Genomic DNA, 27,294 nt, shown 5'->3' with positions numbered 1-27,294 from the left:
TATCATAGAATAGAATTAAGATTTCTGGTGTTTTAATTGAAACACGTAATAAGTTTGATTCGAGTCCTGGTTAACTGTGTAACATTTGGATTTTAATCTCCATAAACTGCGGTGTATACATGATTTACTGTGGTCATTTACACTGGAGCATCATCAACTATTGTGTTCATGTGACAAGATATAACCAAAGATGAAATGTTTGTCATTTGATCTTCAACATATACAATGAAAATGAATTAATAGTTCAAAATAAATGGGAGTACCAGAACTTTTCCCTCTAATGAATGAGTAGTGCCTAATGATCAGAGCCTTACATTTGTCCTGTGTGTCTGCCAGTGTGCGGTTGCATCCCCCCTTCATGGTACAGTGTTTGGGAGACAGATGGAAGACAGTCTCAGCAAAGGGAAATGCTCAAGATCTAAAAGCGTTTTAGGAACAATTAAAATCTTTGATGGTTTAATCTGTTCACATCAAAAGCAACAATCCCTCTGTTTGATTTTCTTTTGATGACACAGTATAAAACTGATTGAGCCAACTGTTAGCAAACACTGATGTAAACTCCAGACTGAGAAGAGAAGTGCTATACGGTATACAATCATGGAGCGAAAACCAAACCATGTTGTTAATCTGAAACGAGACTGAGCACAAACAACAACAACAACAAGGAACGACAGACAATGGAGAATATATGCTGACTACCAGAATTTCTTCAGGTGTAAACTAAATTTAAAGGACAACAAAACACAGATTAAAACAGTTAATGATTGAAGGCCAACTGTTTTATTTGCTCTAATTTGTTGGTTAAATGTTTGGCTCAGGGGGAATGGAGGAAGAATTTTGAATCTGCACAACATCAGAAGGCAAAAGTCTTATCAAACTGCCAAAGAAGCATTATTCTGACCCATTTCATTGCTGCCTTTGTGCATGTTCATTAGACAGTTAATCACAGGAGGGAGTACTTCATCGTCAAAGGGATTAAGTTGAGTCAGGGAGGCTTTTTGACTTTCTGACAGTGTTCCACCGGGTCACTCCTCCTCACTTTCCTCCCAAAACTCAGCCTCACTTCTTCCCCAGATATTGTTACAGTCTGACATTCTTTTACTTGTCATTAAATTAACAGCATTTCAAAGAGAAGTCAAAACTGACATCACTGTGTTGATTGTCTTATAATGCATGCCAGTGTCACATTCGTATAGGAAAACTTGTCAGACCAAGTGTTTTCACAGCAATTGTTTTGTATGTACTTTTCATAAAATGTACACATTTCTTTATAATTTACACATCCTTTACTGGAAGTCAAATCCCCTTTCTGTCTGCTTGCATGTGATGACCTCAGACTACTGAGATTTGCACTTGTGCATTGCATGTGGCATGTTTACATTTGTCTGAAAGCGGTGTAAATTGAATTCTGCTGTATGTTCCCGACAGTGACTACAAGTGTAAAGTGGCGTGTACAGAGTTGTACATGCTACTCCTCTGGGGCCCAACCCTCCCTCATTGTTCCATCAAGGCTCAAGATGATGGCTCTGAGAGCGGGAGGAAAATAATCAATAACTCACATGGTATCCTGCATCCGGGAAGATTCTGCTGTAAATTAACTTGACAATGGGGATGAAAAAGGAGAGAAAGCTCCTCTGGATATCTGTTTGTCTGCTCTCTTCCTCAGATGCGGCGGGGAAAGAAGTACCAAATGGGGAGCAATTGAATGCAAAGTGCTCGTTTTTTCGACGACTTTTCTGCAAGCACAGCCTACCCCCCGACCCCTTGAGGCAAGACCAGCAGAAACCTGCATCAGATCAGAAGGTGACATATCAAAAACCGTGTCACAAAAAAAGGCAGTAATGGTTGCCAAAGATGTGGCAGCAGTTCTAGTTTTCTACTGGGCTCTTTCTATCGCTCCCCCGTCGTTTGGGGTTGTATGGTATCAGAGGGAAACGCACTCTCAGGCCTGCCATATAGAAGCAGGATTTGATCTTGATGGCTTTGTGACAGTTTGGGATGAGGGATAGCGGTTAGTGCTGAACAAGAGACTCTGAGCTGATCAATGGGACTGTTCAGAGAGTCCTATGTGCCGAGAAGTTATGGGATGGTACCGCTGCGCTGCTCAAAAGCTCCCCTTTCCACTTTCTCACTTGTTAATAACCACTCCTCTCTTTTCCTTCAGACTCCGAGAGCACACGGTGACAACATACAGCAAAGGGCCAGCTGTCCACTTGCAATATTTTAGTCAAGTAAATATGAATCAAAATAACAAAACAAGCAAACCTCACTGCTTTTGTTGAGGGTGAAAAATAGAACTGAATGATTGCTATCAAAATTGCTTTTTAAAAAATTCTTAACTAAACATAAGTCTTAAATAAAAAAGTATATGTCATTTTTACAGACTTAGGACAGCTATATGTAGTTGGCTGTAGTTTGATAACATTAATTCAAAGAATAAAAAAAGATGACTTTAATATTTTCGTATTCGGAAAAACAAAGTGGATGGCATCTCCGCTTCTCAAAAAGTCCAACACAGTGTTAAGTCAGATAAATTGTATATGGAGGTAATCACATAATATTATTTTTAAATACGCTTTTAGCACGTAGTTTCCTACTGTAGATAGTTGTTGTGTGAATAACCAGTAGGCTAGGCACTAACTGGAATCGTCTAGTTAACTTTATTATGTCTCATATCACATTAAATCTTTTTTTTAAACTTTTTCTGAAAGAATAAGAATTGAGAAATAGCAGGTTCAGAGCAGGAAGGTAGCTCTTAAGGGTTCGTAAAACTAACGTTAGCTTCGGCAGCCAAAGTATGGAGCGACTACTTTTATCACTCTTGACTCATAAATTCTTGTCAGTTTTGTCTCATCGCAATACGAAGCTGTTTTTAAAAATGATTATGGCAGTTGTTTTTAGTTGTTTTTTTGTTTTGTTTTTTAAAGATATTTACATTTCTGGGAGAATAGCATATTTACGTCATTCTTTTAGGAATGTGCTTGTTATTAAAAAGGTCAATAAATGAAACAAATAAATAAAGTCATGTCAGAGTCATGTCAATGCCTCGAATCTAATGTACTACATGTCTTACAAAATGTTAAACATGTCGTTTTTTCGATATGTATTTGATTTGTAAGTTCGCTATTCTCTGACTGTTTAAACACAAAACAAACATGCCTATCCTTTCAATTTATATTTTTTGTAGTAACACTTACTACAAATCTAACTGCTTTAACATACACTAAACCAACAATACAGTCCTGGAATGCTATTTTTTTTTTTTTTTTTTTTAAAGCTGCATTGTGGTCATAAAATCTGAAATACTGCAGATTTGTTTCTTCAAATACTTCTCAAACCAGAAGAATCACAAATCAGAATCAGTTTATTAGCCATGTATGTTGACACATATAAGGAATTTGACTCCGGTTATAGCTTCGCTCTCAGCATCCAAAAACAACAAAACAGACAGACATAAATAGACGTATAAAATATAAATAGACATATTTACAGCATAGGAATGAATGAAGATATACATATATACACCTAAAACAATGGTGCAATTGTGCTTAGTGCAAATGGTGCTGGGTGTGGTGTAAAGGTTCCAGTGATGTACAACATAATGGTTAATGGTCTGTACTTGTATAGTGTTTTATCAACTTTCGGTCTCAAAGCTCTTTAACATGTTTTTTTTCCCATTCACACACTAATGAGACAGATCACCATGCAAGGTGCTGCCTTCAGGAGCACATTCACACACCGATGGTACAACATCGGGAGCAACTTAGGGTTCAGTGTCTTGCTCAAGGACACTTAGGCATGTGGACAGGAGGAGCTGGGGATTGAACCACCAACCTTCCGATTAGTGTTCAACCCACTCTACCAACTGAGCCACATCCTTCCTTAACACCTGTTAAGTGTTTAGCAGAGTGACGGCTTGCGGATAAAAACTGTTTTGGCTTCTGGTGGTCTTGGCACACAGTGATATGTAGCGCCTCCCAGAGGGGAGGAGGTGAAACAGAGGGTGACCAGGGTGGGATGGATCTGGAGAGATGCTACCTGCCCGTTTCCTGACTCTCGATGTGTATAAGTCCTGAATGGAGGGCAGGTCGGCACTGATGATTTTCTCTGCAGTCCTGACTGTCCGTTGTAGTCTGTTCCTGTCCTGTTTGGTGGCCGAGCCAAAGCAGACGGTGAAACCACCAGCACCAAGTGACATTTCTATAATTCTTTGAATTGTAGCAAGGTCCGTTTTCCACGTTAGGGTCAGGCTTGCTCTAAGTCTTAAGAGATGAGGTTTGCTTTCAGGTCCTTCCTACTTGTTCACAGGGCCAAATCAAAGAGCTCCAGACAGGGTGACAGATGAATGAATGAAGGCACCCGAGTACTGTGCCATGATCGCAGGTCCCAGAGGTGAATGGTCACCAAAGGAGGAAACACATTAAGGATCAAATGCCAGCAACCAAGTGAAATCAAAGGCAAAGACATACAGTGAGGCACCTTTACCATTTAGAAGCAGCTGTAGAGGAAGCGCAGGTTTTATTATGGATGTAATGGAGAGCAGGCCAAGGTCAGAAAGCAATCATCATTCTGACACCTCACCCAGCAGGCAGCGCTGCTCCTCAGAGCACTGCCAGTGCTGGAAGAGCCTGCTTACACATAACAGCAACAGGCGATAGAGGCCAAAGGCAATGTCACAGGCCACCCCTCCATCGATAACAGTGCAGAGGACTTGTAAGAGAGCTTTCTCGTGGCAGAAAATAGAGCCTGTCAGCTCACAAAATTCTCGGGCTTTACATCAGAGACCGCCATCCACTCAGGGATGTCGTGTGTGGATATGTGTTAACTTCACATACCGTGCGTCTAAACTGGATGAGGAACAACTGAGTCAAGAATAATTGTCTCTTTTACAGAAGTACACAGGAGCTCGGCATATGGCAGGGCCCGTGGTGGCGTAAAGAAGAGACAGGAGGCAGAGGAGCACGAGGCTCGTCCCAGGCATGAGCTGCCATCCCTGTAGAGGGGCCCTGTAATTAGCAAGGCTAATGAAGAATAGGGCCGAGACTAATGTCCCTGCTGACCTCTTAGCCCTGTTGGCAGGGTGAGAGGGTGGATTTCAACAGAGCAGAACATGATACTATGCTATAACCATTAACCCTGACCCAGCACTCCCCTCAGGCTTACATCTGGTGCAGGACTGGACCGGTACCAAGTCTCAGTGGGCAGCAAGACTGAATACCTGGGTCCACAGGTAATGAATTGTCAGATAGGCCCTATTATCTCTCATCTACTCCAATTCACTAACTGTAAAGTTCAACCTTTAGAAGACAGTGGGTTATTACCAGGGGTTGCTCCTCATACCGCTGCTATTGACTTAAAAAAGCAATTCAAAAGTGCATCCGCAAGAGTCCTCATTTTAAGTGTGCAAATTGTGGATATTCCATCATTATAAAAACTGTTGTTGTCTGTTTTGCACTGTGATTACATACCGGAGGAAGACACCTGTCACATAGAGCTGTTACGCTGTTACTAACTGTCATAGCTTCCTACAGAGTGGTTGCAGCTCATGAATGTGAAGAGAAAAAATGACAAACCTAATCTTGAAGCGTATCATTTTGTCTTTGGGTATGCCTACATCCCAATTTCAGAAACAAAATGCTACATCCTAAAGATGCAGAAGAATCACAGGGGAGTTGAATTGGTCCTAGTTTTTGGTTGAAGCTGTAATTTTATTACGAGGTGCTTCAGATGAGCGACAGGAAGTCTAAAATGCCAAACAAAAGGACTGTCCTGTAGTATATATCTGCATTGGATTAGTTGTGATAACAGATTTGAACGGCAACAAAGCAACATGACTGTCACCGGTCACCATTATAAACAACAGCCCCACTGATGTGTGTCAAGCTTTACATGTGAAAGAGAGAAAAATACACATCAAACAATTCAAAATAATGGACATCCCAGCAGAGAGTAGCAGAAAGCCCTGATGGCCATTATTACAATTCATCTACCGGCCTGTCAACATTTTTTAAATTATATTTAAGTTATGAATAACTGTTGTATTGTTCCACTTATGGATGGACTTCTTTAGCCATAATAGTGACGTTGGTCACTCTTCTCACTACTTCAGTCAAGAATTAAATATCTTAACAACATTTTCGATCTTAAGTGAAATGACTCAGCAAATATTGGATGGATTGCGCATGTTCATATCTCCAGCTGGAAGGATAATAATAGCTCCAGCGATCCTCTCATTCATCGTTAAGCATCATGATCAGGTCAGTTGTTTAAACCCAATACAGGCCAAGAGAACATTCTACTGCTGTATATTGAATGGCATTGGCCCCCTATCGAACCCACGAAGCCTTCAAGATGTGTAAACCATTATAAGATCCCAATACCACAGCAACAATAGATCCTTGCTATGTGATAAGAATGTGTACATAGCAATGGTAGTTTCTCACCTTTGTAGCCACCGTGTTGAATCACAGTGCTGCACATTATTTTCATCATAAGAGTCCCAACAAACTAAATGTTTCCAAGCTTTTAGTCCTTTTTTGGTAAAAAGTGGGTTCAGGTAATGTAAATGCAAAATGTTAATAATTATAATGTTATTTTTTTTTGCAATTTGTGAAAACTAATGACCTCTGCTGTACTATGTTTAGCTAAATAGAATGCTAGCATGCTAACATGCTGATTTTCAGGATGTGTAATGTTTAGTATTTTAACAATATCTAACGTTATACCTCCTAAACACATCTTAGCACACCAGTTAGTATGTTGGCGTGCTAAATGTGTTGGTGTAATGTGTACTGTTCACCGTGTTCATTTAGCAAATTAGAATTGTTGTTGTTATTGTAAGCTGCCAGAGCCGCACAACTTGAACATTAAAAGAACAAAATTACAAATGGTCAAATTAGAAGCCAAAACATAAAGTTTTTTAAAGTTTGTTCTTTTACTATTACTAAACTAAATGCTGACATTGTGTGTTTAGCATGTTAAAATGTGTCATTAAAACCTATTTTTCAAATTGCATTTTATAAATGTATGAAATAGCCAAAAGGTTTCACATACGCCGACTATATATACCCATTATTATACAGCTATACTATAGGGTCTTCAGCACAGCGGCATTGTGTGAAAGAAAAAAAGATTGGCACCAAATGAAATGCCCCTTTAAAATGGAAATGTACTGTATGCAGTGAGGAATGTGAAAAGAGGAGTAAAAAAAAACACACAAGGTTTGTATGTATGTCTGTTTGATTAGACCAAGTTGAGGGAAAGGACAGATAAATATTGTATAAATAAATTTATTGTGTAATGTGAACAATCAAATTAATTAAGGGGTCCACAGCTGGTAGAGGCGAATAAGGCCATGAATTTTTCAGTGCTACCACTTCTCCCTAAGATTTTACAATAAATATTTCTGGAGGTCTTGGATGAATTTTTCATGGCTGAGTGGGGGAGATGAAAGGCGAATGAGGGATCGTGGGGACGGGATCTCTCTGCTGCTGACACACCACAGAGAGGTGCATCGGCTCCAATCTTTATCAATGAAACCCAACCGGCACTATTGCTTTAATTACCGTGCTTTGTCAAGCATCCCACTATCAATAAAGAAAGGCTGGGCCGAGCGGTCGGCGTGAGGAGGAGGAGGAGGATGAGGAGGATGAGGGGGTGATATCATGGGTTTCACTTGTTTTCATGCCCTCCCACTTTAAGAGAGGCAATGATGTAACCGGGATCGAACAGACAAATAGACCACCTCGCCATGCCGCTGCAATACAACTGCAATCTGTGTTTTGTTTAGAAGCTCAGAGATTTCCTTACGGTCATTTAAACCCCAGCAGTGAGGTTGTGTCAGAAACAGCAGCACCACCTTTAATTCAAGGCTGTATCATTTATTTATCGTGGATATCTTTGTAGGAGACAAATCAATAAAAGTATAAATCTGCTATCTGTGGTATGTTACTGTACTCTATGTAGCATGGATGAGTAACAGATGCCACTGATTGGCATGCTGTTGTCCATGCATGAGGTATGAACTGGGTGAATAAATCAGAATTGGGCTCAACTTGTGTGTTTTCCCTTATTTGGTATTCAGGGAGGATCCAGAGGTAACTAATTCAGGGGAGACATCTGTTTGGTGGGCAATATACCAGCAATACTCCACCGGGAATAAACACAAACACCATCCCCTCGTCGGTTTTTCCCAAATACAGAAAACACAGGGAACAGAGAGAGGAGGTGGTGGTGGTGATGGTGCACGTTATATTCAATTCAACTTTATTTATATAGCATCAAATCACAACAGAGGTTATTTCATGGCACTTAACACATTAAAGTCCTTACAGCAAGACTTTACAATATTATACAGAGAAACCCAACAATTCAACAATTCCCAAATAAGCTAGGAGGGGAAAAAAAGCTCCTCTTTAGGGGAGAAAAACCTCCAACAGAGGGAAGGAAAAACTCTCTCTTAACAGGAAGAAACCTCCGACAGAACCAGGCTCAGGGGTGGACGGCCATCTGCCTCGACCGGTTGGGGTGAGAGGAGAGCAGAGAGAGAAAAGGACAGCATAGAGATAGAAGAGAAGAACTGTTGGTGGAGAAGACAAGCGCAGGGCAGAGACATGCAGCTCCATGACGGGACATCTGCAAAAGAAAGAAGAGAAACTACGCGAGTGAGGGAACTGAATGGAGACAACAGATAATAAGAAAAAGATATGGGAGAGAAAAGGATGGTGAGGTATGAGTCAGTTAAAGAGTAGGAGGAAAGAAAAGAAGCTCAGCAGCCTCGGCCTATAACAGCATAACTAAGGGTTGGTTCAGGTCTACCCGAGCCAGCCCTAACTATAGGCTTTATCAAAAAGGAACGTTTTGAGTCTAATCTTAAAGCTAGAGAGGGTTTCTGCTCCTCGAACACAAACTGGGAGCTGGTTGGTTCCACAGGAGAGGAGCCTGAAAACTGAAGGCTCTGCCTCCCATTCAACTTCTGGAAACTCTAGGAACCACAAGCAGACCAGCATACTGAGAGAGAAGTGCTCTGCTGGGATTATATGGTTCTATAAGATCTCTAAGATATGATGGAGCCTGGTCATGTAGAGCTTTGTAAGTCATCAAGAGAATTTTAAATTCTATTCTTGATTTCACAGGAAGCCAGTGAAGAGAAGCTAAAACTGGAGAAATATGATCTCTCTTGCTAAATCCTGTCAGTACTCTTGCTGCAGCATTTTGGATCAGCTGCAGGGTTTTTAACGAGTAATTTAGACATCCTAACAGCAAGGAATTACAATAATCTAGCCTAGAAGTAACAAACGCATGAATGAGTTTTTCTGTGTCACGCTGAGGAAGGATTTTCCTGATTTTACTAATATTACGTCGATGAAAGAAGGCAGTTCTGGAGATTTGCTTTATATGGTGTCTAAAGGACAAATCCTCATCAAATAGGACTCCAAGGTTCCTCACAGTTTTGCTGGAGGCCAAGACAACGTCATCCAGAGTAACTAAGTGATTAGAGAAAGAGTTTCTGAGGTGTTTAGGACCAAGTACAATAACTTCTGTTTTGTCTGAATTTAGAAGCAGGATGTTTTTGGTCATCCAGGCCTTTATGTCTTTTAGACAGGCTTCAAGTTTTCCTAACTGATTAGTTTCATCTGGTTTTATAGAAAGATATAGCTGAGTGTCATCTGCATAACAATGGAAGTTGATGCAGTGCTTCCTGATGACATCTCCTAATGGAAGCATGTACAAAGTAAAAAAGTATTGGGCCTAACACTGAGCCTTGTGGAACTCCATAACTAACTCTTGTTTGTCTGGAAGACTCATTGTATATGCATGTATGTACAGAATGTGATGGTTTTAATACCACTCATGCTAGGTTTGAAATCATTTGTGACTATAGATGAAAGCAATGGGAATTTCTGGTAGCTGTGAAGAGCAGTTGGTGTAATATATCATCATAGAACACTACACTTGTATGGCTGAAAATATAGGAATTTGTGCAAACTTCAAGTATTTCTTTTTTTCATGGTTTGGGCTGAATCATAAGCATTTTTAAATGTACAGCAGCAGTTCGGGGAAATCCCTTTTCTGTTTTAACATGACAAAGCTCATGTGCACAAACTCATATCCCAAAAAGGGTGTTTTGGTAGTTTGGTATTACATTTGAATTGGGTGATTTTGCACCTTGCAATTTTCATGCAGTGCCAGTGTTCAAAGGCAGTGCAGGAAGTAAGCTTGTGGAGGTTTGCTCGGTCGATAATGTATTGATTTATCAATGTTTTCCCTCTTAAAAAACATAACCTCAATCTTTAATCATCAGAGCTTGACCATACCTTAACCATAGTTAATTTGTTGTATACAAAATCCCATGCACAAGAGGTTTTTAAGAAAAAAAACCTAAAAGAACATGCATAATTGTCCAATACCAATTGGTATTAGACAACATTTGGGAACTTGACAGGCTTCATCACCAAACACGAGTAAAGCTCTTGTTATTATAGAAACAATCCCTGCAACTGGGACCCAAAGAAGCAGATTAATGCCCTGATTTAATGTTTGGGTGTCCAAACATTTTCTGCCACACAGTGTACTGTTTATTACAGCACAATGCCAATATGAGATTCTGTGTTCTCCGAGCAATGTTTTTTGTGATCTATTAATGGAACAGAAAGCCGGCTTAATACAACAGACAGCAGCACTGAGACAGACCGATTGTTTAATTCTGTTATATTCTCACCAATCAATGCGTTCACTTCAAAGCGATGGGAAACGCCTGCATCCAAAGTAGATTGATCAGTTCTAATACAAGTCATTAACATACAAGTTGTTAACAAGTGAGGCCTCTGTACCGCATCTAGGAATCAAGAGAGTCATCGATAAAGCCAATTTAAGACTTTTAACGTCTTAAAACCTTGAGTACACACTCCTTCACTCCAGAACAGGATCAACCACTGTTAAACCGTTTTCTGTCTTTCTTTCTATCTCTCTCTGTCCTCCGTTCACTCACTCAACCTCAGCCACTTAGCTTGAAGCCTGTACTACGGCATGAGACCACTGGTATACTTTACTGATAATAAATTTATAAGCCAAACTGAGGGGAAAGTATTAAACAACCTTGTGAATAGCCAGGGTTCGCTTTAACCGAGGCGGTGTATCTTTTTCATCAACAAAAATAACTCTTCAAAGGCAGTAAAAGCATGCTTAGAAAGTAAAAGGCCATTTTAGCAGACGAGGCCGGCGGTGGGAGGGGTGAAAACAGAAACAATCCAGCTTCCAATAGCCCACAACTCCCCCCCTTCCAGTCCTCCTTCCACTCCCTACTATCCCCAACCCCTGGACACACCACCAGCAACACAGTACATATCCCACCCCTTAAAAAAGCTAAATCAAGGCTTTGAAAAACATACAGCGTCTTTAATAATTCAAGCATTGGTGGGTTTGAATAGCCTCTTTAGCGCTGAAATATACAGTCTCCTGATATAAGATCAGTCCCTCAGGGGGCTTCCTCAACGTCTTACTGTACTGTGCCCTTTCTTAACTGCAATACGGGCTCCTGCTTAAGATGCAACAACCTGCCTGATTATATTAAGCAGTAAAAATGGAATGTATACAGAATTGTACAGAGTGTACTAGCAGTTTCAAAAATATATATTTTTAATGGGTGTACATTTAAAAAAGGGTAGCGCTCTGAACTTGTATAACACCCTGCGAATCCATGAATCAAGCACAAAGTTTTGCAGTAAAGCAATTATTGCACTTGACTAGCATCTTTACTGGGGTTGTGGACTAACACAGGATTGTAAATATTTAACTATCTTTGCACCCAATGCACATTCATATTTCATCAGGTTTCTTGCAGTTTATTCTCAAAGCAAAGTGTTGGACTGCATAATTATTTCAGTTTAGCATTTTTTTCCAACCTATTACTTCCATAAATACAAGAATTTGAGTTATAGCTCCTCAGAGGGCTAATTTAAGAAAAGCATGCATTAATTAATACAACCTAGATGGAAAGGAAAAAAATCCCTAAGTAAGTAAGCTGTTGGCAGATATCAAGAATGATTTTTGCCTTCAAAGGAAATGGGGATGGATTTGAGAGGATGCGGCGGTTTAATCAATACTGTTGACTCTGGAGGTTGGCAGGTGTGGTTGGTGCATACCTCTCAGCAGAAGCATTTCCATCATCCACAGTGGAAATCTACTCCCAACTTTCCAAGGCCTTCAGTTGTCATTCGAAGTAGATCATCGTAGTTCATTTCCGATTTTTGCAACCATGTTTATTCAATAATCCATTCGGAGCTTTTCTTTGTCTTTACGCTGACCACTTCAGTGTACAGTACGTACGCGACTGTAAACCCTTTGTTGCCCACTTCCACTTGCGTGTATGTCCATTCTCACATCCGATCTGTGGAATAATGAAATAAATATCGAACTCTTAAATATTTTAGTGCATTCTAGGAGTAAAGTGAAAGTGTTTTTCTGACAGACCTTGCCCGTACCCCCCACCGGCCCCACCCCACCCCACCCCCCATTTTCTCTTCACAAATGCATTGTGTGCACCGGCCGGCCCAATCCATCACTCGGCGTCTGGCGGGAGAAAAAGCACTTTCCCAGGGTGGGTGTTTTTTAGTTCTGCCAGCACTGCTGTTTCAGTGGGCACCCGCGAGACCTCGCTGATGGACACTCTGGTCATCACTGGCAGGGAGCTTTGGGACTCTCTTCAACCTCCTATCCCTCCCTCTGGCCCCCGCAAACCCCCCCCCCCCCTCCCCCCTACCACCACCACCACCACCATCTCCACCTCAGCTTATTCCACTCACCTCATGTTTTCACGAGCGCCTTCCTTTGTCCCAGCAGTGTTGTGCACTCCCTTTTTGACAATGATGACTATTGTACCTGCCTCCCTTTGCAAAGTGGCTCGGCCTTCAGAGACCAGCCACACTGTGTTCGCGGGCTGTGCCCTCTCAGGGTTTGGAAAACAAATAGACTGTAATAATGTCGGCAGGGGAAGATGCAGATTTCATCAGATAATCTCTGCAGTTTTGGTTGATATTGAAGTTTGAGCCGAGTAGATGGTTCTAATCTGGAGGGATTCTCAATAGATATACACAGTGTCTCTCACAGTGTCTCCCGTTCAGCCTCATTTTGCATCACAGCCCGGCACAAAAAGAGGGTTTTGTGCATGTATGTGCTCAGAACAATTATGTAGAAATAAATCTATTCAAATTGAAGTCTGCTCCAGTTTTCCTTCGACAAACTGAGATTTGATTTCCAAAATGCTCACTCGTCTCTTCTACACAAAGAAGCCAGCGGGGAGAGGGTGCAATCGCTGGAGAGAAGTGGGCTGGAAGGCAAATCTAGGTGATGCGTATGTTCTTAGAGTGCCCCTGGGTCTTTCATGGGTAGGTAGGATCTGACAAAAGAGATCTGTACAGCAAAAAAATCCTCCACTCTGCTTGAGCATGGGAAATTAAGCCCAGATAAAGATTCTCTCTTAAACATACTCCCTTCTCTCTTTTCATCCCTCTTTTTTTTCCCCTCCCTCTGCAGTGGCAGAAGAAATTACCCATTGTACCATTAGATAAACCCAAACAGCCCTCTCCATAAGACCTCCAGTTCCTCGTGCAGTCCCAGCTTGGCGTCCCTCGGGTGTTTGTTCAAAAGGAAAACTCTGCGGTGCCTCCGGGGGATGTTTAACTCATTGCAATGGCAAGTATTTAGAGAAAACTCAACAAGTTTGAGGCTGTCAAAGCTAGAATCCAACTGTCAGGCAGAATTATGTCTCTAAGGCGTCTGATGTGAGGTAATGACCAATTGCATCATTTTGACAAACCCACCATCGATGAGAACTAGGGCAGACGGCGATTGCTTTTGCACAAGTGTTTCATTTGAATTTGAAACACTGCTGCTAAGTGCATTAAATGATGCTGATTAACTAAGATTATGGTTGCAGCAGGGATGTGATTTCTGTTTTGATACGGAGCATAAATTGAGGCAGAGCAAACAGTTTTTTGAGTGGCTGATGAATAATTGAAAGTCAGCAGAGGGTACATCAATAAAGTGGTAATGAGGCATATGTGAAATTTCTAATTCTCAAACTCTGTTGCTCTTCCAGCGCTCTATAACATCAGTTACACTATAACTGCTTATACAGCTAATCATCATGTTATTATTATTATTATTATTATTATTATTATTATTATTAATTAATTAATTACCACCTATTTTTGTCATTGAACTACTTTGTCACGATATGTATTTTTTTTTTATCCAAAATATTTCTATGCCCAACCTAAATTATTTTCACCGTATTTAATGGCCCACCGTTTTTGTCATGTTGTTGATATCTCACCCAAAATAGCATTCCTCTAAACCTTCACTCTAATCTCTATGGTTACTATTATCATAGGGATTTTTTTTTTTTTGCCCTGCCATGTAGCTATTTGTTCCAAAATAGAATATTTTCTAACCCAAACCATAGTATTATTATTATTATTATTATTATTATTATTATTATTATTGTTATTAATAATAATAATTACTACCCATTTTTTTCATGTTATATAGCAATCTCACCAAAAATAAAGTGTTTCCTAAACCTAATCCCGACAGTTATTATTATTAAATAATATTAGTTTCTTGTCATTTCATGTAAAATATGTCTTAAATGTAGTTCTAATCTTAATGACTAAAATATCCATAAACCAAACCTGAAATGTTTCAACAGAGCTACTTTGTCATGTCCTGTTCCCGTTTCATCCAAAAGATAAGGATTTTGATTAATTGCCACTTGTTTATTTTGTCACATTTTTGTCATGTACCTATTTTATCTAACATTTATGCTTCATAACTCAAGCCCAAATCCTAAATCCGAAGTGCTTTCATTATTTTCATCATTCTGAGGGCTATTTTTTTCATGTCACATGACTGTTTCATCCAAAACAGACTCTTTCCTAACCCACAACCTAATCCTCAGTGTTCGTGCCACCTGTTTCTTGTCTTGTCACATTGCAATTACACTCAAACATGTGCTATTTGTGGGCATTTTGTGGTTTCATGCTGTCCCGTATATATTTTAAACTCGATTTGTATTTTAAAAGCCCATCTGGGAATAGACCTCGCAAACTAGTTTAAGCTCTAAATGCAGCAGCATGTGACATTAATTAATGCTACAAAATTGTGTGTACATAAAGAAATATTTAATAAAATTAAATGTAATTTGTATTATTGTCAATCAACACCTGCTTTTCTCATCATGCTACAGTATTATTTCATCCAGATTAGAGGATTTATTTTCTAACCCTAAATCTGATGTTCTGTTAAAGGTTTAAAGATATAATAAAATTGCAATATACATTAACCACACAAAGCTCTGCAATTCTCTGTGTTGATGTTTTAACAGTTGTCTTTCCAAAACTGAGCCTTTGGTGCCCTCTATCTTTGAGTCACAGTAGAAAAAAAACCCGGAAAAAACCCAACCTATATTGACCAAATATAAACTATTCCTTTACGATTTCATTCATTTAGTCTTTTGCATTAAACTTTTTTTTTTTGTTTCTTTTATTTTTTTTAAGACATTCAGGCACAAATGTATGTTGGACATGAAGACAAAATAAGAGAAATATTCTGCCCACAGAGACATTGTTATATATAACCTCATGTCGAGATTATAAGTGATGCTGAATAATTCACTTTGAAAAATTTACAAAAGCAACGCATCACTTTGGTTTTTTATTTACAACAGTGTCTACAGGTCACTTTCTTTGGAGTAAAACTGTTCCTTTGTTCTGCTTTTTTCTAACACAGTTGTGGCATGTTGTGTCCACCTGGAGTACTGTTGACCTTCTGCGAGGCAGCTCGCTAGTTAAAGAAGTCCATTTTCAAGGCTGTTCTTGCTCATATCAAAACTCCATTATAGATTTTACCTCCAGGGGAACCTAGGGCTCACAAGGTCCTTGGCAATTTTACCTGAGGAAGAAGCTAAAAGGATTTGAATCTCAGAGGATGGGTAAAGAGGGGGAGGGTGTGAGGACGGGAGAGAGGGTGGGATGCGCACCCCAGGACCCGAGCCCCTAATCTTTCTCTGCCAAGCAGGGAGCAAAACAGAGCAAAAATGGAGATTTGGAGATGGTTCAGTGGCACTGAACCCTGAACATCAGGGCCTGCAGAAGTGGTGGAGAAGGCAGGGAAGCCTTGAAAGACAAGAAGTGGAAAAGAGGAGCTGAGAGTTTGTTGTCGAGGGATTGCCAGGGGAGCTAGTTTCAGCTCCCAGAAACAGAGCTTCCAATACATTTAACATATATGAAAGCACAACAGCTCTCTCCTCACACCATCCTTAACTATGTGTACTAACAAGACAGATGGAGGCCAAAGATGCAGACAGATCACATCAGGACATCTGTCACTTCATGGCAACAGCCTCCTTAATAAGTGACAAGGCTTCCTCACCCCGTGGGCACAGGATCGGGGGAGGTGGGGGTGCGTGTCTCAGAGCAGTGGCTGTGCAAAGCAGCCGTCAAAGTCATGAGGTGCCCTTTTTTTTTTTAAACAACTTGTCCCAATTACAGCCAATCACATGCGATCTGTGCCCTTGATTATCATCCTGGGCAGCAGACATCAAAGCTTCCTTCTATGGGTGCTGACACGAGGCTGTGCAGTAATTAGTGGACTTCACTGGAGAGAGTTTCATCACCAAATGTTTTCAAAATACTGAATGTCTTAATTTGCAAGGAGGAGGGAGGATGGGGGGTGGTTTCACGTCGGGAGAGAATAATGCCCCACAGAAATAATTAAAGCATAATTACAGCTCATCAACTGTGCAAGTGCTCACAAAGTGCTGTCGCTGAAGATCTGCTGCTTTCCTCGGGGCATCAGTGTAGAAGCAGGCCACATACAGATCCAAAATTCACAGCACAGCCGCACATGGACCAAAGAACTGCTCATGTCTTATTATCCGAAACACCAGGAGTAAAAGGAATTGGGTGTAAGAGTCCAAATTCAAATGAATTTCTCTTGCAGTTACACCAGCATGAGTGCTTATTATCCTCAATAAACACCTGCATTTGTTAAAAATATGTTGTCTGCCAAGGACAAACCAGGCAGCGCTCATCAAACCTGAAAGACCAGAATGCACAGCAGGTCGTTAAAGCAATAACTTGTCTCCTCAGTTGATGTGTCAAACCGTATGCTCAATGCAAGGCTGAGATGCACAGATTGAGGAGCCAGTCAACCTTTTAAATTGACATCACGTTAGCTCTGTCCCTGGGATGTGAGACGACTTGATGGCTATTCTATGTTCTATGATGACCACTCCATACAAATATGGCTGGCAGTGGAGCCCTGTAAGGAGGAGAGGGCACACTAAGTGTTTGTGACGAGCGCTAAGGCCATTGCTTGATCCCAAGGAAGTAATGAAGGCTAGACTGTAGGCAGTGTGTTTTCTTCATCCACCTGATGGCAGACTTATAACAACCCCAGTGTCGGCCCAGCTTAAAGTCATGCATCCTCTCAGCGCTGATCTGCCCAGAGTCATCATGACGTACATTATGTTTACCCCTCCCAGCCCACAGCCGAGGAGCCAAATGGCACAACAGTCGCCTTCAAGTCTGCTCTGATGATGTCCGCCGTCTGTGTAATTCAGAAAACAAGGCAGCTGGGAGAGAGTGTGTGTTTACATGTTTGCATGCTTGGCAGAACGAGAGCGAAAAGCAGGCTGGGATAAAACAGAACGCCCTCTAGTGGTGAAATACATGCAGCTTGGAGGAGAGCATGAACACTGGCATGATAAAGATGCATTAAATATTTATGTCATTCAATGAAAACTGGAGTGTGCTGTTGGAATAATTTTACACTATTTAACACCATACAATTAAACATGTAAAACACACTATAGCATAAACACATTTTTAAGTTTAGATTATTTTAACATACATTTATATTTTTCAAGTGTCTATAAATCATAACTCCACTTATGAAGGATAATTGTTGAATAAACAGTCAATGATGCTTCATAACATATTATAACACAAGTGTATGGTTACAAATATGAATAAACGCAGTGCATTAAAACCCATGTATCAACTGCTTGTACTCATGTACATATTATTAACTGTTTAGAAATGTATTCAGTTTATATCACATATAAATACATCCATTTAGATCATATCATGAAGCATTCAATAACAGATTATACAGCAGGTATGGATGCTTTTTCAGAGGAGTCATAATATAAACAAATACATTTAAAAAAATACTTAAAACATATTCTGGTAGGAAGTGAAATACATCTAATAAAAAAACAAATCAGGAGAATGTCACACATATTAAAATATTAATAGTAAAAAGTAACTTAAGAACTTCATAATGTTGCCCAAATCACATTCCCATATTTGCAGTGAAATGATTCAACATTTAACTATACATCTGTCTTTTTTTTCTCACAGACATATCTAATCAGTAAGTCAAATTTATTGCTGGACTAAGTGAGTTATAATCCTGATTAAATGTGTGATGTATGCATGTAGGTAACATATCAACAACATGTAGCTCAGGTTAACTCAAATCTCTGAATGCATAGCTGTGAAACAGAGGAAAATACAGCAACATAAAGGAAACAGAACATAATACACAAAAATGGTGGCAATGCTAATGGTAAGAATGATGATTGTCAAGCTAACAATGAGTAAACAGTAATAAACTAATAGTAGGAGAGTTAAAGGGAAATTATATTAAATAATATGTTGGAGTCAAAGTGCACTGAATGAATAAAATAACAAAACCAATATGAAAAATATCATACACATCAATAAATAAATACCAGGAATAATAGTCAAAAAATTATAATAAAACTAGATATAATAGATTAAAAAAAAACAGAGTCAAACTGCTAATAAAAGACAAAGGGAACTACAATCAATAAGATGGAATAGAGACATTTTAATTGTTAATACAATGAACTAGATGATTAAAATAAATCATGACCACAAAACCTTCACATCAAAAGTCAAGCTAAACAGGTAGATTGTAAGTTTGTATTTGAAGATATCAAAAGTTTCAGCTGCTCTCAAATCCACAGGCTGAAACCAGCTGAGAAACTGCCGGACGCAAGTCGGCCGAGGACGCTGACACAGGACCAGGAGGTGCTTTGTGCTTTGGTGAGAGAGAGGTATAGATAATAATCGTATGCAGGGAGGAAGAGAATCCCATAGTCTGGCAGCAGCTGTAGAGAAATCCTTGTCCTTGCAGTGTTTGTACAAAGATCTCAGGTATATACAAGAGTTTATGTTCCTATATGATATCACACAGAACATAAACTCTGGAATATAAGAAGGGAAGAGACCATTTAACACTGATCTGAGTTTGGAGGAAATGCAAAGCTGACTGAAAACCCCAATTTGACCACCTGACTGATGTGTTTGTTCAAATTTAAATGCTGAATCAAAAACTTGTTTTGCTTGTAATTTAATGAAAGGGAAAAAAGTGAGGAGAAATAATGTAGGTTAAAATAATTTAAGCACAGAAAAACTCAAAACAATAATTTTGCCTACATCTTTAACAATATAAAGTATGTAGTAAATAGTGCTGTAAAAATAATTCAGTTAACAGAGAAAGAAATGTAGTTACAATTAATTTCCATTAGAGGGCAACACTACACAAGAAATGTGTTTAGTTTGACATGAAGACACTTTTGTACCATATCCACAATTTACTACGTGTATTATTTTGGGGACCAAATTTCAGAGATATTTATGAGGTTTGATGGTTTGAGGGTTAATTAGGACAGTTTCAGTAGTACATGCAACATGTTGGCAGTGTGTGGTGCAAGCAACTGATCAATCATCAACTTCACCTATAAGTTGGTGGAAGAGTGAGAATTATTTGAAACGCTGTCTGAGAACTTGCCGTCTCATTTTATTTTCATGTGTCAGTTCTTGTTTGTTGCTTATGGAGAGGCCACATCATACTAAAAAACCTCAGAAAAACGCTCATTCTGTCACTCACACACTGATGGTTGTCAACTTGTCCTTCACTTTCATTTTAGAAAAATAGTAAGTCACTGATGAGCTTTATGTTGAACGAACTGGCCTAAGCAGTCAAGTATGGGAGCACTGTGTGTGTCATACTGCTTCATACCAAACACCAACACACTATATAAAGTGTTTATTGAGCCATTAAAGACGACGAATAGAAAGAAAGAAAGTGTTGGGAAAAACAGCAAAAGTTGACTTTGTTCTGATTTTAAAATGAAACTAACCTGAAACTTTTTTTGTAAATACAAGTATTTTTGAACATCATATTATGTTCTTTATTCATATAGCACATTTTAAAAACAGGTTTACAAAGTGCTGTGCAGAAAGAACACATAAAAGACATTGACAAAATACACGCAAAATACATGGCAAATATACTGTTTACAAGAATAAAACATAATAATTAGACATAACAGCAAAAGTACAACTAATTCCAAGCGTCATTGTGGTTTGGCTGAAAACACGAAAGGAATTTTCTTTCTACTTCTTTGAAAAAAAGAAAACGCCTATCAGAACTAATGGCATGATTGAAAACTCGAGCATTTAAGAAAAGGGTTGATGGGAAAGTTAGTAATCTGGGAGTACAACATGAAAATGTATTGCAGGCATACTGACAGTGGAATGCATAAGTTAATACAAATATACTATTGTCTGTGTTCTATACTGTAGTGGTTGTACATATATCGTAACAGTTGAGAGTAAAAGGTCATTCTTGATCTGGGTTTAACAATCGCTGGACAAAACCATTTTCACATAAGGTCCACTTACTAACTTTTTCGGCAGCTTTTTGTGTCCTCCCTCAGCAGAAAGGAGTCTGCCCAGTTGTTATTTCAGTATTTGACTAGGCTGTATGGAGGGGACGTTGCTAGTAAGTGGAGCTTGAGGTACATTTTTGTCAGTAAACAAACATTTTTAAAGGGTTTATTCACTGAAATTGAAAAAAAGGAAGATATTTTTGTATGGTATACAGCTATCAAGGTAGTTTGGGTTTTATCTCCCTAAGTTTTGAGAAATCTTTCTTTGAGATTTCTCCTCCATCCCAATTAATTAAATTTTGATTGTGGTATTCACAGCATTAAACAATTGAGAAGCAACACCGCTCCCCGTAAACTGGTTACTCTGGAAAATCTTGCTGTTACAAGTACAGTTAGTTATAAAGAACTTGATAAAAACTGTAACAGCAATGAGGTCTGTCAATTATCCAGGAGAGTGGAAACTTTGTTTCAGAAAAGAGATGTTGCTGTTGAATTTTAAAAAACAAGCAAAAAAATAACAAATAAATAATTTAAAAAAAAAAATCAACTAAGGCACATAAAACTTAATTAAAAAAAAACACCTGCATAGTTGTATGCCAGATTTGATTTTAGCGTTTTTATAATTGAAGTGTACTGACCCTTTAAAGGGATAGGTTGACAATTTGGGAAAGAGTTGGGTGAGTAGTTTGATCCCACTCCCATGTATGAAGTTACAGTTAGCTGCTGAGCTTACCATAAAGACTGTAAACAGCGGGAAAACACCTGATGGACTTTGTACAAGATACTGTATGCTGTATATTGGACACTGTCCGTTTCCACTCTTAAAGCTCAGCTAAGCATCTCCTGGTTGTAGGTTCATATTCAATGGTCAAATATGACTATATATAACTGGTATCAATCTTTTCATCTTGGCAAGAGAGTAAAAAGTCGTACTTCCAAATTGACAAAACGGTAACAATCCAAATTAAATCGGAGCAGTATAAAAGGGACTATTTCAAAATCACACAAATTTACCTAAATCCACGACAGACTATTTGCGCTTACAAAAGATTAGAAATAGGGAAGTGTTTGAGCTGCAAAAATGCACTCACATGAACTGAAAACAAAATGAAAAAGAAAAAATCAAGACATGACACAAGCCATGATGTTTTCTCTGGGTCATCTAAACTTTCTGTAGCGGTAACAACATTGTGCGCTCAGCATGATCGATGTACAAGTTGATGAAAGATCATGAAGAAAGGGGCGGCTTGATAACCGAGTTGTCAGGGTATATGCCGGGTGCAGATGCCACCAGCAAGTCCCCAGTTGTATATTTTCTTTTACTGCAAGTTATTCCCGCATAATCTTAATAAAGGCAAAACTTTCCAGGAAAAAAAAGATCAAAAAGTGAATTTACTCTGAACCTCTGTGTCCGCTTTAAAAAAAAGATGAAATGCTCAACATTTGATGCCATATGGGATGTTACGACCGTCCGTCACTTAGACACTTACACCCATTTGCAAAAGAAACACTTGATTCCTGATTGATGCTCTCTTTGACTTCAATGGGGAGCGAGTCAAAGAGGTGATCCTCCACCATCAGGCAGCTCCTGCGGAGGAGGCCGCACTGACCGAGCTGAGCCGGGAGACGATCCAGACAGTTTCCTTTCAATTCCAGATGTGCAAGCTGCGAGAGTTGGCCAATTTTCTCAGGAATGGAAGAGATACAGTTATGGCCAAGACATAATGTCCTTAGTTTGGTGCACTTGAACAGTTGCTTGGGGACGACCTCGACTTTGTTGCCTGTAATGGCAAAATGTTGGAGGTTCTGCAGAAAGCCCGCCTCCAGTGGTATTACTACTATAGAGTTATGGCTAACATCGAGGTACCTCAACTTGAGAAGGGTGCATAATGATGAGGGTAGAGATTCCAGCTTGTTGTGCGAAAGATAGAGTGATTCGAGATTTTTGACGTGGCTGATTGAAAGAGGAATGGTGATGATCTTATTGTGCCAAAGTTTGAGGCACGTTAGTCTTTTGAGGTGCTGAAAGCTGATGATCTCCTCAATGGTACGAATGTTGTTGGACTTTAGATCAAGCTCCTGAAGGGTGTTTAAACTGAAGATGGCGTGTGGGATTCGCTCCAGCTCACAGTTATGAAGCTCCAGCTCTCCAAGGTTCATCATTTTCTTCAAACTATTCAGCACTAAGAGCTTTGTGCCGTCATTATGGATAACCAGCTTGATCAGATGTGGGGACAGATCCGTTATGTTTGTCGGGATCTTTGTGAGGTTGCTTTTGAGATGCAGAATCTTTAAGTGCCTGAGATCTCGCAGAGACTCGAGTCCGATCAGTTTGTTGTTTTCAGAGTTCAGGTTACCCACCAGGTACAGTTCCCTTAGATTTTTCAACAAATATACCCAGCTAGGAATCTCAGCGACATCAGTGAATTTGACATGAAGGCACCGGAGGTGATCCCGAAGAAAAATGAAAGCAGTCTGTTCAACTTTGGCAGGACAGTGGTAAAAGTGCAGCTCCTGGAGGTTTATCATTTGTGAGACCTTAGCTGTTATCCTGGCCTCTGGGATTAATTCGAGTTTGAGGATTTCCAAGTCAGTGAGATCGAACACGGCGTCCGGCACTCCAGACAGCATGAAAAGATGAAGTTCTAACTTTTCTTGAGGATTTCGCGTTACATGCTGCCTCAACTTCTCAAAGGTCCACTCGTGGTTTAGGCTGATCTCTCGAAGTTTGTTCTCACTCACCTCAGAGAGAAAAACCCCAAAACGCTTTGAATACAGCTGATCGTATTGATCAACCATGTGGAGGAGGAACGCAAAGTCATTCTTAACATCAGGAATGTCACTGAAGCTGCTCTCCTCTCTGACTTTTTCAAAGGAATACTCCTTGAGTGGTCTGCGAAAAAGCCAGAATAGTGTGTATATACAGATGATGCCATAAGCGCATATGAGAGCAATATAACTGATAAGGAGTTTCTTTAACATAAAAGCCATGTTATGTGTACAATGGAACTTAGCATATCCAGTCAAATGCTTGATTTCAGGCTCACACACATGGTCAAAATCTATAGAGGCAACAAATGTCATTGTGTAGCACAGGATCAAAATAAATTTCACTGTTTTGATGACTGTCTGGATGGCATAGAGTCTGTAAATCAGATCACTGTCTTCCACATGGGCACGGAATTTACGGACTTTTTCAAACAAGGCCTTCGCTTGCTCGCCGTCTTTCTTGTCCAGTATGGTCATGGAGGGAATTTCACTCACAAGCTTTTCAGCAGAAAAAGTGACCCCGGATTTGGTCAGCACTGGGGCGGACTGGTTTGGACTCCCCTCCTCGCTGCTCGTGGACAGATGTTTCAGGAGAGAGGAGGCACCAGCCAGCCTTTGCTTGTTCTCCTCCGAGTCCTCGCACGCAGTCTCGGACAGTGCTTTGGTAGTCCAAGGTGATTCGAAACATTTTCCTAGTATGGAAACAAAGTGTTCTATTTTTGAACTTGTCTTTGGGTATTTGAACCAGAAGTTGCTGCTGACCATTAATACAATAGTGTGAATTAGAGCGAGGTATGGGAAATATTTGGAATACCAAGGGAGGGCAACATGGTAGCACATCTGGTTGACAAAAACATACTGCTGAAAGTCCAGCTTGGTCCTGACACCTGTAGGCTGGGGCTGCCCAATTGTAGATGACTGTGTGAAGTGAATTGTGGGGGCAATGCTGTCATGAGGCCTTTTAGCCATAAGAGGAGCAGCTTGCTCCCCAATGGCGCTCTCTTTGTTCCATAAACCATCAGCCGGCTCGGGTGGTTGTGGTTCCAAGAAGCCACCGTCCCCCTCCGGAGTTTGTTCCAGAATGGGGAGACAAACCACTTGGTCCTTAGTTAACTGCATGGTTCCAGAGAATATGGCCAACATCAGCATGACAATACCAAGATAATCCATAAAGACATCCCACCATGGTTTCAGGATTCGATAAGTTGGCTGGATGTCGTTCAGGGAGGCTACTTCTGTGAGGGTGAACATTCCTGCAACAGAGAACATGATTTAGCATGCCTGATTTGAAATGATATTATAAAAATATGCATTGGACTTGACTGCAGTAGATTATTCCTATGTTTTTTTTTTTTTGTTGTAATTGCACTGCCCCACTGAATTGTTTCCACATAATATGTACAGTCTACGTCCATAATGGACACAGAATAGGAGAGGTTGTTACTTTCTCGCGTGGGCTTTGGCACAAGCAGCTGTAAGGTGCCTTGCAGCTACCCAGCCCTTCCCAACTCTCACTTGTTAGGTCTGAAATTACTATTTTCCACCAGGAATTTGAACTTGAATGGGTGACAAAGTGGTAAATATCATAAAAATTAAATAAATAAAATAAAACAATCTAAATATATAAAACAACAATAAAACTGTGACTAATATATGATGTACAACAGCAATTTATTGACACATTTACAAGTGGCTCTCACAGGCAATGTGATGACGAAGAATATATCCAGGCTGTAGAGATTATGTCTGGTCATAATCTATTATTTACGTGTTGCAGGGGTTTGTTCATGGGTGCAGTTTAGAGAACTCAGAAGGATTGTAATCCAATGGAATTCAACAGTCTTGCCTTTTAGGACAGTCAAAATATTATAAGGGTCCCTGACAGAGATAGGGAGGTGTTGTACTTTACGACTTTGTCTCTTTAAACTCTAATTGTTAAAACAAAATTTAGGCATGGCCATATTTCCCAGGCACACTTGGAAGAGGCTCCAAGAGGACAGCCTTATGAGATTGTTATGGATTTATAGAGAGGAGCCCGCCTTTGAACTGAGACAGAGATTTTGTGTCTGTGTGTATGGCATGTGCAACACAAACACTGCACAGTGCACACCTGAAATAACTTATGTATGAATCATCAATTATATCTGTTTTCTGTGCAGCATGTTTTTCTCTGCAACTTACTCTAAACGAGCCAAATGAAGTTCACATTCGCGTGCCCACACATACCCACTGTCATATGGCCTTATGAAGCCTTGTTGACTGTATACTGTCAACAAGGCAGTAGATGAAAACAGCCTGTATATGGAAAACTCAGTTTACAAATCAAAGGCTTTCAGTGCTATTATAAAGAAAGACACATTAAATAACGAGAACAGGTCATTTCTGCTCCACTGCGACTTCAATCTTTTGTGCGAGTAGAGAGCATGAAGGTCACTACTTTGAATGAGGCTGCAGAGCAGGCTGAGACCGGCTCCAGCAGCAGCAAGACGCATCCACAGACGCAAAACAAGAGGTGGAGCTGATGTCCGTGAAGCCTTTTAACGCTGCACTAAAATGTGGGTTCCGCTGGAGAACATCACGTCCTATTAACATGAAAGCAGTACACAGCGGTCTATCTTACTGGTCCACACAGTCCCGTTACATTCTACAATGCTGTTTAGCCTGCTAACATGATTGGGCCAGAGCATTGCGGTGATATTTGTAGACCTAAGAGGACCTTCACTCATACGGCCAGATACGCACCTTCGGGGGGTCTGATCCAGTTAGGTGGATTCCAGGGGTACCGAAAAACGCCTCTTCTTACATGCCATCTTTCGCTGATGTGATGAAGCCGTCCATTCTTCGCACCAGTTCAACCGTGGGCCTCCTGGCTGGGCTGTAAGCAGCTTAGCTGGCTACCCCCACTCCGCTTCAGATGGTCGGGTCCTCTGCCTCTGACTGGCGACGCAGCCCGCGCGGCAGCACCACCAGCTGCTGGAGGTGCACCCGCCTTGATGCTATTCACGCATTCACCGAAGCGGTTCCGTCAGGTCCATCAGTTGGCACGGTTGTAACGTGCAGGATCCTGATGCTGCACAGATGTTGTTTTCCACATCAGCTGTTTGGACAATAGGTTTGAAAACCGTGCACTGATTGACAGTGAACGGCGAGATGACCCGCTCTAGTTAGGGACCGTCGCAAAAGGGCGACCCCCTGATTTAAAGTTAAATCACAGCTTCAAAAACGTTACCATCAGAGACACCAATTCATTTGCCTCTGGATCCCATCCTTTGAAATGTATAGTTCTGCTATTTTTCCCACAGCAGCTTTGCTATTATATTTTGTCGCTGATACTTAAAACCACAGTGTACACTAAGGGACAACAATTTTAAATGATCTTTTTGGGTAACAGAGGTGCATTAATGGTGGTGTTGATCAATGTTGTTTGTCCCTGCAAAAAAACAACAACAAAAAAACATTAATCCAATTTTAAAAATTGTATACATTTGACATATTTAGCACTCCTTTAAATCCTCTATTAAACTTGCAGTGTGGAACTTTTGTCTCCCATCTTATATAGGCTACATTTTATTTATGTAATAGGGCCTATTATTATCAAGTAATGTATTAATGTAACTTAGCCTTTATATGTAACATTACTTATGTAGTGATTTTTAATTCAGACTATGACTCATACAGACTGAGGCACTTTTTGCATATCTCTGTGACACCAACGGGCTTTGACAAAAACAGCAGTGTTTGATGCCCTGGGATCACAA

The 27,294-nt window shown here is 40.1% G+C and overlaps 1 protein-coding gene across 1 annotated transcript; it reads right to left on the bottom strand.

The window, feature by feature from the left end:
- Window positions 1-20,192: 20,192 nt before the first annotated feature.
- Window positions 20,193-26,655, bottom strand: lrrc8db (leucine rich repeat containing 8 VRAC subunit Db). The gene is made up of 2 exons (XM_069150924.1): window positions 26,279-26,655; window positions 20,193-24,789 (listed from the first exon to the last, which is right to left on the bottom strand). The coding sequence occupies exon 2, from the start codon at window positions 24,785-24,787 to the stop codon at window positions 22,229-22,231; it is 2,559 nt and encodes an 852-aa protein (XP_069007025.1). The 5' UTR covers window positions 24,788-24,789; window positions 26,279-26,655; the 3' UTR covers window positions 20,193-22,228.
- Window positions 26,656-27,294: the final 639 nt, after the last annotated feature.

The sequence above is a fragment of the Embiotoca jacksoni genome, unplaced genomic scaffold (genome assembly GCF_022577435.1).
Source record: "Embiotoca jacksoni isolate LCO1_2020_lvr unplaced genomic scaffold, fEmbJac1.0.p SCAF_16, whole genome shotgun sequence".
NCBI lineage: Eukaryota > Metazoa > Chordata > Actinopteri > Embiotocidae > Embiotoca > Embiotoca jacksoni.
Note: the sequence above shows the minus strand (reverse complement) of the source record. Positions and strands in the feature narration are given on the sequence as shown.

Coding starts and splice junctions, on each gene's coding strand:
- lrrc8db (XM_069150924.1), bottom strand. CDS start 24,787: ATGTTCACCCTCACAGAAGTAGCCTCCCTGAACGACATCCAGCCAACT.